At 33.5% G+C, this 10,803-nt stretch overlaps 4 protein-coding genes across 5 annotated transcripts in view; 2 read left to right on the top strand and 2 right to left on the bottom strand.

Annotated features, from left to right (window-relative positions):
• The window catches only part of LOC107463690 (uncharacterized), a 27,044-nt gene that overhangs the window by 5,203 nt on the left and 11,038 nt on the right, over positions 1 to 10,803 (bottom strand). The window lies entirely within an intron of this gene.
• LOC107472168 (phosphatidyl-N-methylethanolamine N-methyltransferase) lies at positions 1,122 to 3,050 on the top strand (the record flags this gene model as incomplete). The annotated part of the gene is given in 2 exon segments (XM_016091720.3): positions 1,122 to 1,447; positions 2,515 to 3,050. Coding segments are annotated over 2 exon segments (495 nt in total). The 3' UTR covers positions 2,765 to 3,050.
• On the bottom strand, positions 3,199 to 6,800 carry LOC107472167 (photosynthetic NDH subunit of subcomplex B 1, chloroplastic). Its single transcript, XM_016091719.3, has 7 exons — positions 6,251 to 6,800; positions 5,817 to 5,967; positions 5,536 to 5,726; positions 4,832 to 5,089; positions 4,106 to 4,211; positions 3,756 to 3,841; positions 3,199 to 3,472 (listed from the first exon to the last, which is right to left on the bottom strand). Exons 1-7 carry the CDS (start codon positions 6,721 to 6,723, stop codon positions 3,307 to 3,309), a joined length of 1,431 nt encoding a protein of 476 aa, XP_015947205.1. The 5' UTR covers positions 6,724 to 6,800; the 3' UTR covers positions 3,199 to 3,306.
• On the top strand, positions 8,019 to 10,803 carry LOC107472166 (uncharacterized). The gene is made up of 3 exons (XM_016091718.3): positions 8,019 to 8,891; positions 10,382 to 10,439; positions 10,537 to 10,803. The coding sequence occupies exons 1-3, from the start codon at positions 8,402 to 8,404 to the stop codon at positions 10,625 to 10,627; spliced, it is 639 nt and encodes a 212-aa protein (XP_015947204.1). The 5' UTR covers positions 8,019 to 8,401; the 3' UTR covers positions 10,628 to 10,803.

The following is a 10,803-nucleotide window of genomic DNA, read 5'->3' as shown; positions in this document are numbered from 1 at the left end:
AAAAATAAAGCTGCGGATTTAATAGCACGGGCTGCAACAAGAGCTCGGTGTCATTATGTTAATAAAAAATGGCTCGGCGGCGGTATGTTAACCAATTGGTATACTATAGAAACGAGACTTCATAAGTTCAGGTCCTTGAGAACAGAACAAAAAACAGGCAGAATCCATAGTTTGCCAAAAAAAGATACTGCTATTTTGAAGAGACAGTTATCGCACTTGAAAACCTATCTGGGTGGCATTAAATATATGACTGGCTTACCCGATATTGTCATAATCGTTGATCAGCAAGAGGAGTATACCGCTCTTAGAAAATGTATCACTTTGGGAATTCCAATGATTTGTTTAATCGATACAAATTGTGATCCCGATCTCGCGGATATTTCGATTCCAACTAATGATGATCCTATAGCTTCAATTCGGTTAATTCTTAACAAATTAGTATTTGCAATTTGTGAAGGTCGTTCTAGCTATATACGAAATTCTTAATTAATAATAAAATAAATTATTCCATTGAGAACTTCATAGATTTATAGAATTGGTTACTATAACTAATTTACTAAATCGCGCAAAAAACAAAAAACCCAGAAATATTAAGTGATTAGTCGATATTCAAAATAAAAGATTTAACAGACAATTGAAAAAATAGATGGTTGAATCAAAATAATTCCTTTCAAGTTCTATTTATTTTGAAGGCAATATGAATATTCTATTACGTTCCATCAACACATTAAAAAGTATGATGACGTTGAAATAAATTTTGTAAAAAAGGCTTCTTCCCCTTTTTATTTTGGTCTGAGGTAAATAATAATAGAAAAAAAAGGGTCTCAAAATAGAATCCAACAAATCTGGACTTAGGATTGGGCCAGCTAACAAAATGCACAATCCAATAACAAAAGATACATACATTATCACCTTCCCTTTTAGTTTCATAATTCCAACTTTTAAGGATCAGTACCCTGTTTTTCTCAACTTACTTTTGTTCATGTCCATTCCCTTTTTTTTAGTTATTTTTTCTTTATTTTCAGATGAAAAAAGGAAGAAGATCTGAGTGATAGATTTTGCTGGAAAAGCAGAGAGAAGGTAAAGGTAAAAACAATAGAAAAACAAAAAAGAAAAAAAAAAAAAAGAAGAAAAGGAATCTGCTTTAGATCCCCAAAGAAAGACGCACACTAAGTGTTTGTGAAATTGTGTGAGTGAGAGTGATGGGGATTTTTGCGGCTGTTGGAGTGTTGTCACCATTCCCATTCTACTGGTGGCTATGGAACTGGCCCCAGTCATGGGTTGACCTCTGTGGCAAAGACCGTGACCCTTCTAAGGTCATGGCCCTCGTTGCTCACTTCTTGAAGCTCATTCAATTCATCTCTCTCTTCTCTGTTTCCACTCTCCATTGGCCTCCTCCTTTCTACTTCTGGCCCCTCTTTGCCTTTGGCCAATTCCTCAACTTCAGGTATTCTTCTTTCTATATCCATATATTTGTATATGTATGCATATGTGAACTGTTTTTCATTGATTCTTTTCTGGGTTTGCTTGATCTAGTAATGGGGTTTTGTAAATTTGACTCCTTTTTTACTTTGGTATGCTATGGATTTTTTAGAAATGGAAGTAACTTTTACTATATAATAAGAAAGTGCTATGTGGATCTTATAGTTATACTTTAATCAGTTAAGATCATGATTTAATGTCAAAGGTTTAGCATTGCTGATTTACATAAAGGAGAGTAATGATATTGGTAAACTAGAGGTGGTGGATATTATAGAAAGAGAGAGACTTAGAGAAATGGTATTGCTGATTTTTTGCTTGAGGAATAATTAGCATTACTACTTGTATAAGTGTGTTGTTAATGATTGAGGCCTATTGATTATTTGGAGATTGAGGTATGAGGTTCTGGTTTGGAAATGGCTGTTAAGTGTATTGTTTAGGAGATAAGAAAAGTACTTGATGATGGGTTGATTGATGATACTTTTTGAGATTTTGGTAATCTCTCCCACGTTGCTACGGTTGGTTTGTCTTTCTTTTACTGTTTTTGGTGGAATGAGATAAAGATGTGAGCTTACTGATTATGACTTGGAAGGGAATCATTTGGAAATGGTCCAACAGATAACAAATGATTGGCTAGTGACAAATGCTGCACACCTTGAATGGATATTCATTTTTTTTTATTTTGTTTTTTTTTTGTAAAAATTTTTTTTTGGGGGTAACTCGGTAGATTTTTATTATGAGAAATGTTTTATATACTCATTTTCTTGTACAAATAACACAACTCACACTGTAGCACTGCCTGATAGGGGAAGGGAGATATGATAGGAGTTATCATTTAAACTGCTATTAGTGCACATGTCTACAAAAACTGAAATAGGCAGAGTATAAAGACACTAAGCATTATGATTGTTTGTGATTATGGAATAGATGTTCAAGTTTGATACAATACAACGATTTGTCTACTTTTTTTTATTTTCTTTAAACTTTGTTGATGCATAATAGTAAATTAAGACTGATGAAATGTGAAATGGACAGGGTTTATCAGTTACTTGGTGAGGCTGGCACGTACTATGGCGTACGATTCGGAAAAAGCATTCCATGGGTAACGGAATTTCCATTTGGGGTCATCAAGGATCCTCAATATGTTGGCAGCATTATGAGTCTTGTTGCATGTCTCTCTTGGGTTCCTTTACAATACATTCTCCTGTGGGTTTTAGGATATTTGTTTATAATTATTGTGGAATCAAAAGAAGACCCGTCTACTCGTGCCAAGCCAATTCATTAATGTAGCTTAACAATGTGGGAATAAGACTGCGTAGATCTACCTTCCCTAGCCATATCAAGTGGAAGCCTTGCGTGCTAAGCTGCATTTTGTTCGGATTAGAAAGAATTGGAGGAACTCGCAGCATCCAATGTGCCAATTTCTTTGCATCTTGCTGTTTCATTCCTCTTCTCTAGAATAACATTACTATTTTGGTAGTTTATAATTCTTCATTGAGGATTAAGGGTTATGTTTCTGATTCCTTCAAACTATTTCTAATGAAATGCAAACAATCCTTTCATTCGTTGGTGACTTTGACATTGTTTCCACTTTCCATAACATGATTCAGCATTCATTATAGATAATTCAGGATTTATTCTGGTGCTTTTGGAAGTTTTTTCTATCCTATGGTCTTTGTATTCCTGCTTTACCATACAGAACACCAAGTGAACCATGAATTTCTAGAGAGAAATATGTCTTTCCTATTAATTTCAAAGTTAAACGACAATATTTGATACAATCACTTAACAGGAAGTGCAGAATCCTTCCATCTTTTCCCTCATCCACTATACTAAGGCTAGAGAGACATTGAAAGTTTGCATTGCATTTGATACAGCCTCAACATCAATATCAATCAACTTCCCTGTCTTTGATGATATTACAGTACATTTCTTCTCTTCTGCATCTGGCACAAACTTTTTTCCCTTCTCTTCAGAACAAAACAATGCAATACTGCATGATAAGAGGAACAATTTTAACTTAGGAATTGGAATGCATGTGTTGTTTGATGGGAATACATCCTGTCATGTGAATCACTTAATCTTTATATATTTATTGTCATTTATTTGGATCTCACCTCTTTAATTATGGTAGATCTCATGTTAAAAACTCATATTAGAGAATCTACACCTTTTGATTGGTTGTTGAAAGAAGCATTTTATGGTCATCAAATTCTAAATAAATGGCCCCTTAAGGAGTTAAGGGACACCAATCATTAATTTGATTAATAAATTACCTTGGTTTGTCTCTTGCATTTGCAAGTTGAATGGCTGCTGTATTTGTAGCTATCACTCCAGCTGAGTCATTGATAAGAGCAGCCAACTGATGCATACATATAAAAGAATGAAATGCTATCACTGTTGTATAATGAAAAGGTGTTAAAACAATTTCTATTAATTAATTTATTCATTATTTTATTTTCTATCTAAAACTATAGTAAATGCCGTAATGTGTGTTCAAAAGCCTATTGCTCTCTATCAAAGGTCTTATTTATTTAATAATTTATTCATTCATCTTATTTACAATTTTTAGAAACTATATAATTTTACTTCTTAGTTCTTACAAAAGAAGAGTATAGTTGAGTACCTGTCCAGGGGTGGTGATGAAGACTATGGAAGCATCTTCTCCAACAACTTCCTCCACATTTTCCCTTTCTTTCTCATGTGGAATCACAAAAACTGGAGTAAATTCCCTGTTCCTCAAACATTAAAAACATGTCGGTAACATTCATAATAATAGTAATAATCCTGAGGGGATGTTTCAACAGAACATGTTTAGTAAACATAATTACCAAAGTTAAGCATGATGCCTTTTTTACTTTTTTAGTAAAATAAAAAGGCCGAAAGCTTAAAATTATTGAACAAGACAAACTCTTACATCACATTAAAAATGCTTTTGAGTCAACATCTTTAACTTGCTGTTACAAGTCTTCTATGCTTGAAGCAATGATTAACAATTAGTGTATTTTGGTAATAGTTTTTTTTTTTTCAAAAAGAAAAATGTAAACAATATTGACTCAATCATAACAATATTTAAAATGCAAAAGGTGAAAATTCAGGTGCAGTTAACTTCATGTGAAGTTGATAGCTGATAGTCGTTAGATGACAATTTAGTCAAACCCATCAAATCATTTAACGACTCTTATTTATCAACTTCACATGAAATTCACTGCAAGTCTGCAACTGAATTTTCACCAATGCAAAATTGTCCAATATAATAAAAAAAATAAAATTTGTTAACTCATTTAAAATCATAATATCAACCGAATTTAAGAGTTAAATTAAAATTCTTGCTACTATGAAAATTTTGTACCTTATCTCATATGCAATATCAGCCCAAACTTCAATGGGAAGCAAGCTATCATGATCACCCCTAGATTGCATGTTGGCCTTAGAATCTGATTGAATGCCATGAATGACAATATATTTCCCTTTTTGAGCACCTGCATTTGTGTATTTAGTCTCCACAGCCTCCTTCACCTTCTTTGAAAGTGATACCCTTAGAGGTGGCACTGGGGTCCTTGGAACACTTCTGAATGGCCTTCCCAACCAATCATTCATTTGTTCATACCTACTCAATCAAACTCATAGCAACAAAAAAAAATCTCAGTTAGTATGTGTTTTGATTCACTTATCTTAAGGTTTAGTTACCTTAAAAATTAAAGCTTTTATGATTTAAAAACTTATTACTAAAAGGTTATATTATACAAATATTTTTAATCAAATTTGTTTAAAAATAAATTTATATCAGGAATTTGATTGAAAAAACTTATATAATAAAATACTTTGTTAAAAATGTTTAGTGAACACAGACCAGATTACAAATTTGTAACCTAATATAGATAATTGATTGCAAATTTTTAAGCCTAATTGAAAATTGAATAAAGTATAGGACCTCCATAGTAATTTAACATTTTAACCTATAATGTGTAGTTAAACATGCTCCTAACCAATGGCATGAAAAACCTACCTGATATGATTTAGTAAATCATCCTGTTATGAAGCTATAAAACTCACATATAATATCCTCCATCTGAGAGATTCAAAGTTTCTGGAGTGAATGTTTCAGTTAAAAGCAATCCTGCCCCAGCAGCATTCACATTTGGGTACACATAGCTTAATTTATCTCTTGCTGTTGTCATAAACAAGAATGCTGCATGCCCAAGCCCTGCTAATTTTGTGCTCAAAACCATGTCATAGAATCTATTCTGCAATCACAATATATATATAATGCAAACAATTCATCACAAGTTAACACAAAATAAAATTATTTAGAAGTAAAAATGAAAAAAATGTACCCTAAGAACTCCAAGCATATCAGTATACTCTGCAGGCTCAGGCCATTCATCATCAGGATCATAAGCATTTGCCCACCTCACATTCTTATTCATTTCATATGTTTGCTTCCCCCTCTCTGATGCCAACACATCAATCTGAACTCCGGGGTATCTGTACAGTGATCGATCTAGAAAATTTTAAAACAAAATTTCGTACAATTTTTGTGTTAAACTTAGCCTAGGGTCTACTTACTATTTTCTCAATGTTACTATCTATTTTATCTTAAAACACTTATCAAAAGCTACATATTATCTTAAAACTACTATCTCATAATCAAAAACAAAATAAAGAGTCTAAAATAATAGAGAAAGAAATGAAAAACTGGGCAAGTTTGCATTCTCTATTCTAAAAGACATATCAAACACAATTTTAGATTTATGATGATGAAGTGTACCTATCCTTGAGCAACTGAATAGTTGGGAAAAACAAGAGGTTCTCATAAACACCACCAGAGATAACACAGCAGCACCTCCTAACATCACCTCTGACTTTGAGACCCAAAGAAGCAATCTCAACAGCATAACCAGCTGGGAACTTCAAGAATCCATAAGGGTTGTCAGGGTCATCTGGGGGCCTTGGATCCTCCTCTTGCTTCCCATCAGCAAACAATGATCCATACTCCATGTCAGGATCCTCACCATCATCAAAAGGGTCTAACCATGGATTCTTCTTCTTCTTGGCATTGCTCTGAAACAATGATGATGATGATCTTGTTGGCCTTGTTCTAGTGATGGATGAGTATGAAGAACAATATTGGGATTGGTCAAATGAGACATGAGTGAGGTTAGTGCATGGAATGGAAGGTGGGTTTGTGAGGAATGATGATAAGGATTTTGGATTTGACACTAAATTATACATTGCAGCCATTGAAATTTGTTACAAAGTTGCTTCCTTTCTTTTTGTTCAGTAGTAGTAGCAAAGGGAGGGTGATGAAATGTTTGAATGTGTGGAAAAGCGTTGGATAAGTGGGTCCCATTTTTTCTACATTCTAGTTGCGGTTTATTAGTATGAGTTATCAGCTTTTTTTTTTTTTTCTGGCAATATCTTCCAATTAGATATGTCAATACTAACTAACTTGCGTTGCTCGAATAGTTAATTGATTTGTTTATTTAAATAAGTGTTAAAAGTTTAAACTTGTCTTATAAATATAATAATATATTTATCGATAATAAATTCTTAAATAAAAACAATAAATTAGGGTGTGTTTGGATTTGTGTTGAAAAAGAGAGTCCGTTTGAATTTTTTGAACGCTTTATCTTTATATTTGACAATATTTTTATCCTATAAACATAAAAGTGATTTCTATTTTCAACCTTTGGTTTACGGAAAACTAACAATTCTAACTTTTCTGTTGATCTTTTTAAGTTGGATTAAATTTTATGTTCTATGTACCAATTATGTCCTTCATATTCATATGTTTATTTTTTTATAATACTTTTTCTAATACTATTTTATGTATATTATTATTTTTTATAAAATTTCTAATTTCTTTATATGAGTTTTTTTATTGTTATTGTTAATTTTTTTGTATGAAATATTTTTCTTACTTTGTATTATGATTCTATTAATTTTATTAGAATATTAAAGAATACTGAAAGTACTAAAAAATATTAAAATTTATTTAAATATTTAAAATAAAATTATAAGAGAACATAAAATAATTATTTAAATTCATATACTTTTCTATAACTTTTTATCTGAAAGTAATTTTAAATAATGTAATCTAAATAATATTTAGTTTACTATAATTCATTTTAAATAAAAATTATCAAACATAAACTACATTAATACCAACTCACTCTTAATTAAAATCAATTTTATAAAATCAATTTTATACCAACTTTTGTTTATAAACTGTAATCCAAACACACACTTAGTCGTTAACCTCTTGATATGATAACAAAATATACTATGCTGATATAGAAAAAAATAATATACAAAAAAAATGTGTCCTATTGTCCAAACTTTCTCTCTCATACGTTTCACTTCATGATTGGTCAAGCTATAACCTTTTCCTTTCTCTCTCATATGCTCTTCCTTGATTCGTTGCTTTCTTCACCAAACTTACCTTACCACCCCATTTTTTTTAGACTTTCCCTTTTCCAATTCTTCTTCTTCACTTTCACTTACATTTTGTTTTTTTTTTTTTTTTTTAATCATAAACTTTCTCACCACTCTAAACACACTCTCCACCATTTTCCGCCACTCTCACTCAAGCACCCACACCATAAACAGAACAATCCAAAGCTTCAACCTTTTTCACTCACACAACAAAAAGAAAATCACAAACCCCAAAAAAAGAAGCTCAGTTTTCAGCAATGCAGCTAAAAAGAAAAAGACACACTAGGGTTTTGCATTGAATTGAAATCTTACCACTCAATTTGGAATTCAAATTTTCAAACCCAACAAAAACTCTTTTCTTTTTTTTTCCCGATTGTGTGAGTGAAAGCCTTAAATTTTGAATTTTTATTCCTGTGGTGTTTCGTTATTCAGCATTGTTGACCTTCCGAGAGAGTTTTCAGAAGAAGGTTCTAGAAGAGCTTTAATGTCGGGTCCACCGAGAGTCCGATCCATGAATGTGGCTGCCGCCGGCGACTCTGAGCTCCGGCAAGTGCTCGTCCCCGCCTGCAACAAGGCTCGTGCCGCCAGCGACGGGAGGAAACCTGTGAAAAAGCCTTCGCCAGAGACTGTGTCAAAGGAGAAGAAGCCTTCGCCGGCGGCGGCACCGGCAATTCTGAAGCGGCAGGAGCGCCACCATCAGGCTCTGCTGAAGAACCTGTCGATGAATGCCTCTTGCTCATCCGATGCCTCGTCGACGGATTCCTCCACTCACAGCGGGGCTTCATCGAGCGGAAAGGCTGCGGCCGTGGCGGCGCGTCGGGTCAGTGTGGTGGCTAGGAAGAAGCAGGGTAGTGTCAAGGCTGAGAAGGTCAACAGTTGCAGTGTGGCTGCTGCTTCTGATAATGGTGCTGAGGTGGATTCATGTGATAGCTTGGAGGGCAAGAAAAGATGTGCTTGGGTAACACCAAATACAGGTATCTTTTGACTTTTATTGCTGCTTCAAGTTCATGAATCATGATTTTGTTTTAATGTAGTTAGTTTGCAAGTTGTGACATTGATGTTGTTGGTTATAGCTATAAAGATGAGATAGATAGGTATTAGTAGTATGTTATCTAATGTGGTTAATAATGGTAGGACATTATGGTGTTGTCAAATTTATGTTGCTGACCCCACCTAGGTTGTGTCTGGATTAGTTATTAAAATTACTTCAATAATTGATAGTTGATTATAATAGATATGATTGATTTTGGAAACACTTAAGATGGATAGGTTTTAATATGTTATGGTATTGTTTGAATAATGTAGCTGACTCCATCTAGTGTTACAGCTTGGATTGTTATTTAAGAGTTATTATGTATATAATGGCATGGTTTCACTGGTAGGGTCTAGAGAGTGAGATAATGGAACAAAAGTAAGAAAATAGCTGAACATGCTTCTAAAGTTGATGGAATGTGAGAAATATGTGGTTTTAGGAAAAGCAAGTGCAATGGTTATTAGAAATTTCCCGGTGTTTAAGTTTAGTGAACCAACTAGTTATTTAGCAGCTTTGTAAGTTAACTACTCAATTAGGATGTGAATATTGTGGGGATTTGTCCATAGAATAGCCATAATTGGACAGAAATTTGTGCTTGAATCCAGTATGGTAGTTGACACTTGACACTGTTTCTATTGAGATATGTTCTTAATTTTGATAGTTTCCATCTTTTTGTAAAGTCTAATTAACATCTGGTGTTTGAATATTACTAAATGCTAATACGTTTTCTCTTGTTCATCCCAATTTAAAATTATGAACTATTGGTCAAAAAGCACCTTCAGCTTTGTATGTCATGTTTTTTTTACATAGAGCAAATGACAATGATAACATTAATGCCCAAAAAGGGAGAACAATAATTTTTTTTTTGGGGGATGGGGGGTTTTAACTCACCATATCAAGCTCTGTTTTCCACAGATATGCCACATTCACATCTTTGATAGGCATAAGCATAAGTCATATGTATTGATTGCAAAGGAAACTAGTGGTTGCTAGTGTAGTTAAAATTGGATCATAAGCTAAAAAAAATTATTCCTCCCCCCTCCCCAAGACCCCCGAAAAAAATTATTGATGATTAATTGCTCTAAACATGTGTTCAAAACAGTTTATTTTGTTTCACCGAGATGGTAATTGCTATTGCCACTGTGAATTTGATGCAATGATGTCTGGCAAAGCAGGGTGCTATAGCAGCGAGTTAGCATCACTAATTTTCTTTCATTCTACCTCATACTGGGCATCTAAGGTGTTTTATGTCAAACAATAATTCTAAGATTCATAATTTCGCATTGGTCATATGCCTTGTTCTTTAGTCAAAATTTCTGTACCTTTAAACCTAGGGGAGGATAAATAAAATGTTATAAGTTATCTATTGCATTAACATTGTAACTATCATTTCTTGTTCTTTAATTTCTGATATATTCTCATTTGTGCCAGAACCAAGTTATGTTGCTTTTCATGACGAAGAGTGGGGAGTTCCTGTTCATGATGACAAGTATGCCAGTTTGTTTTGGTGTTTGCAGAGTCTTTTCTTTTATTTTCAGCTTCCGTGTTGAATCTCTATGAATGCTGGAATTCGGTTTTTTGTGTAGGAAACTGTTTGAGTTGCTCAGCTTCTCTGGAGCCTTGGCTGAACTTACATGGCCTGCCATTCTTAGCAAAAGGCAGTTATTTTGGTACTGACATAATTTTCTTCGGATTTTATGTATTCTGGATTCAATCATATTTGTATACGAGCTCCACTTTATAGTAAAAAACAATTTGGTACAATGTTCAGAAACCCGACATGGTGGTAGACTCCACCATGACAAAAATCAGTGTGAAATGACAGTACAGACTTGTTTTCGTATTAAATATCG

The sequence above is a fragment of the Arachis duranensis genome, chromosome 9 (genome assembly GCF_000817695.3).
Source record: "Arachis duranensis cultivar V14167 chromosome 9, aradu.V14167.gnm2.J7QH, whole genome shotgun sequence".
NCBI lineage: Eukaryota > Viridiplantae > Streptophyta > Magnoliopsida > Fabales > Fabaceae > Arachis > Arachis duranensis.
The sequence above is the reverse complement of the archived record's forward strand: the minus strand, read 5'-3'. Positions and strand labels throughout refer to the sequence as shown.

What these genes read in the sequence shown, in the direction of transcription:
- LOC107472167 (XM_016091719.3), bottom strand. Translation starts at nt 6,723, where the DNA reads ATGGCTGCAATGTATAATTTAGTGTCAAATCCAAAATCCTTATCATCA. An exon ending in TCAGATGGAGGATATTATAT is followed by an intron (nt 5,090 to 5,535) that starts GTGAGTTTTATA and finishes TTGATTGAGTAG; the next exon opens with GTATGAACAAATGAATGATT. An exon ending in TCATCACCACCCCTGGACAG is followed by an intron (nt 3,842 to 4,105) that starts GTACTCAACTAT and finishes TGTATGCATCAG; the next exon opens with TTGGCTGCTCTTATCAATGA.
- LOC107472166 (XM_016091718.3), top strand. Translation starts at nt 8,402, where the DNA reads ATGTCGGGTCCACCGAGAGTCCGATCCATGAATGTGGCTGCCGCCGGC. An exon ending in TTGGGTAACACCAAATACAG is followed by an intron (nt 8,892 to 10,381) that starts GTATCTTTTGAC and finishes CATTTGTGCCAG; the next exon opens with AACCAAGTTATGTTGCTTTT. An exon ending in GTTCCTGTTCATGATGACAA is followed by an intron (nt 10,440 to 10,536) that starts GTATGCCAGTTT and finishes TTTTTTGTGTAG; the next exon opens with GAAACTGTTTGAGTTGCTCA.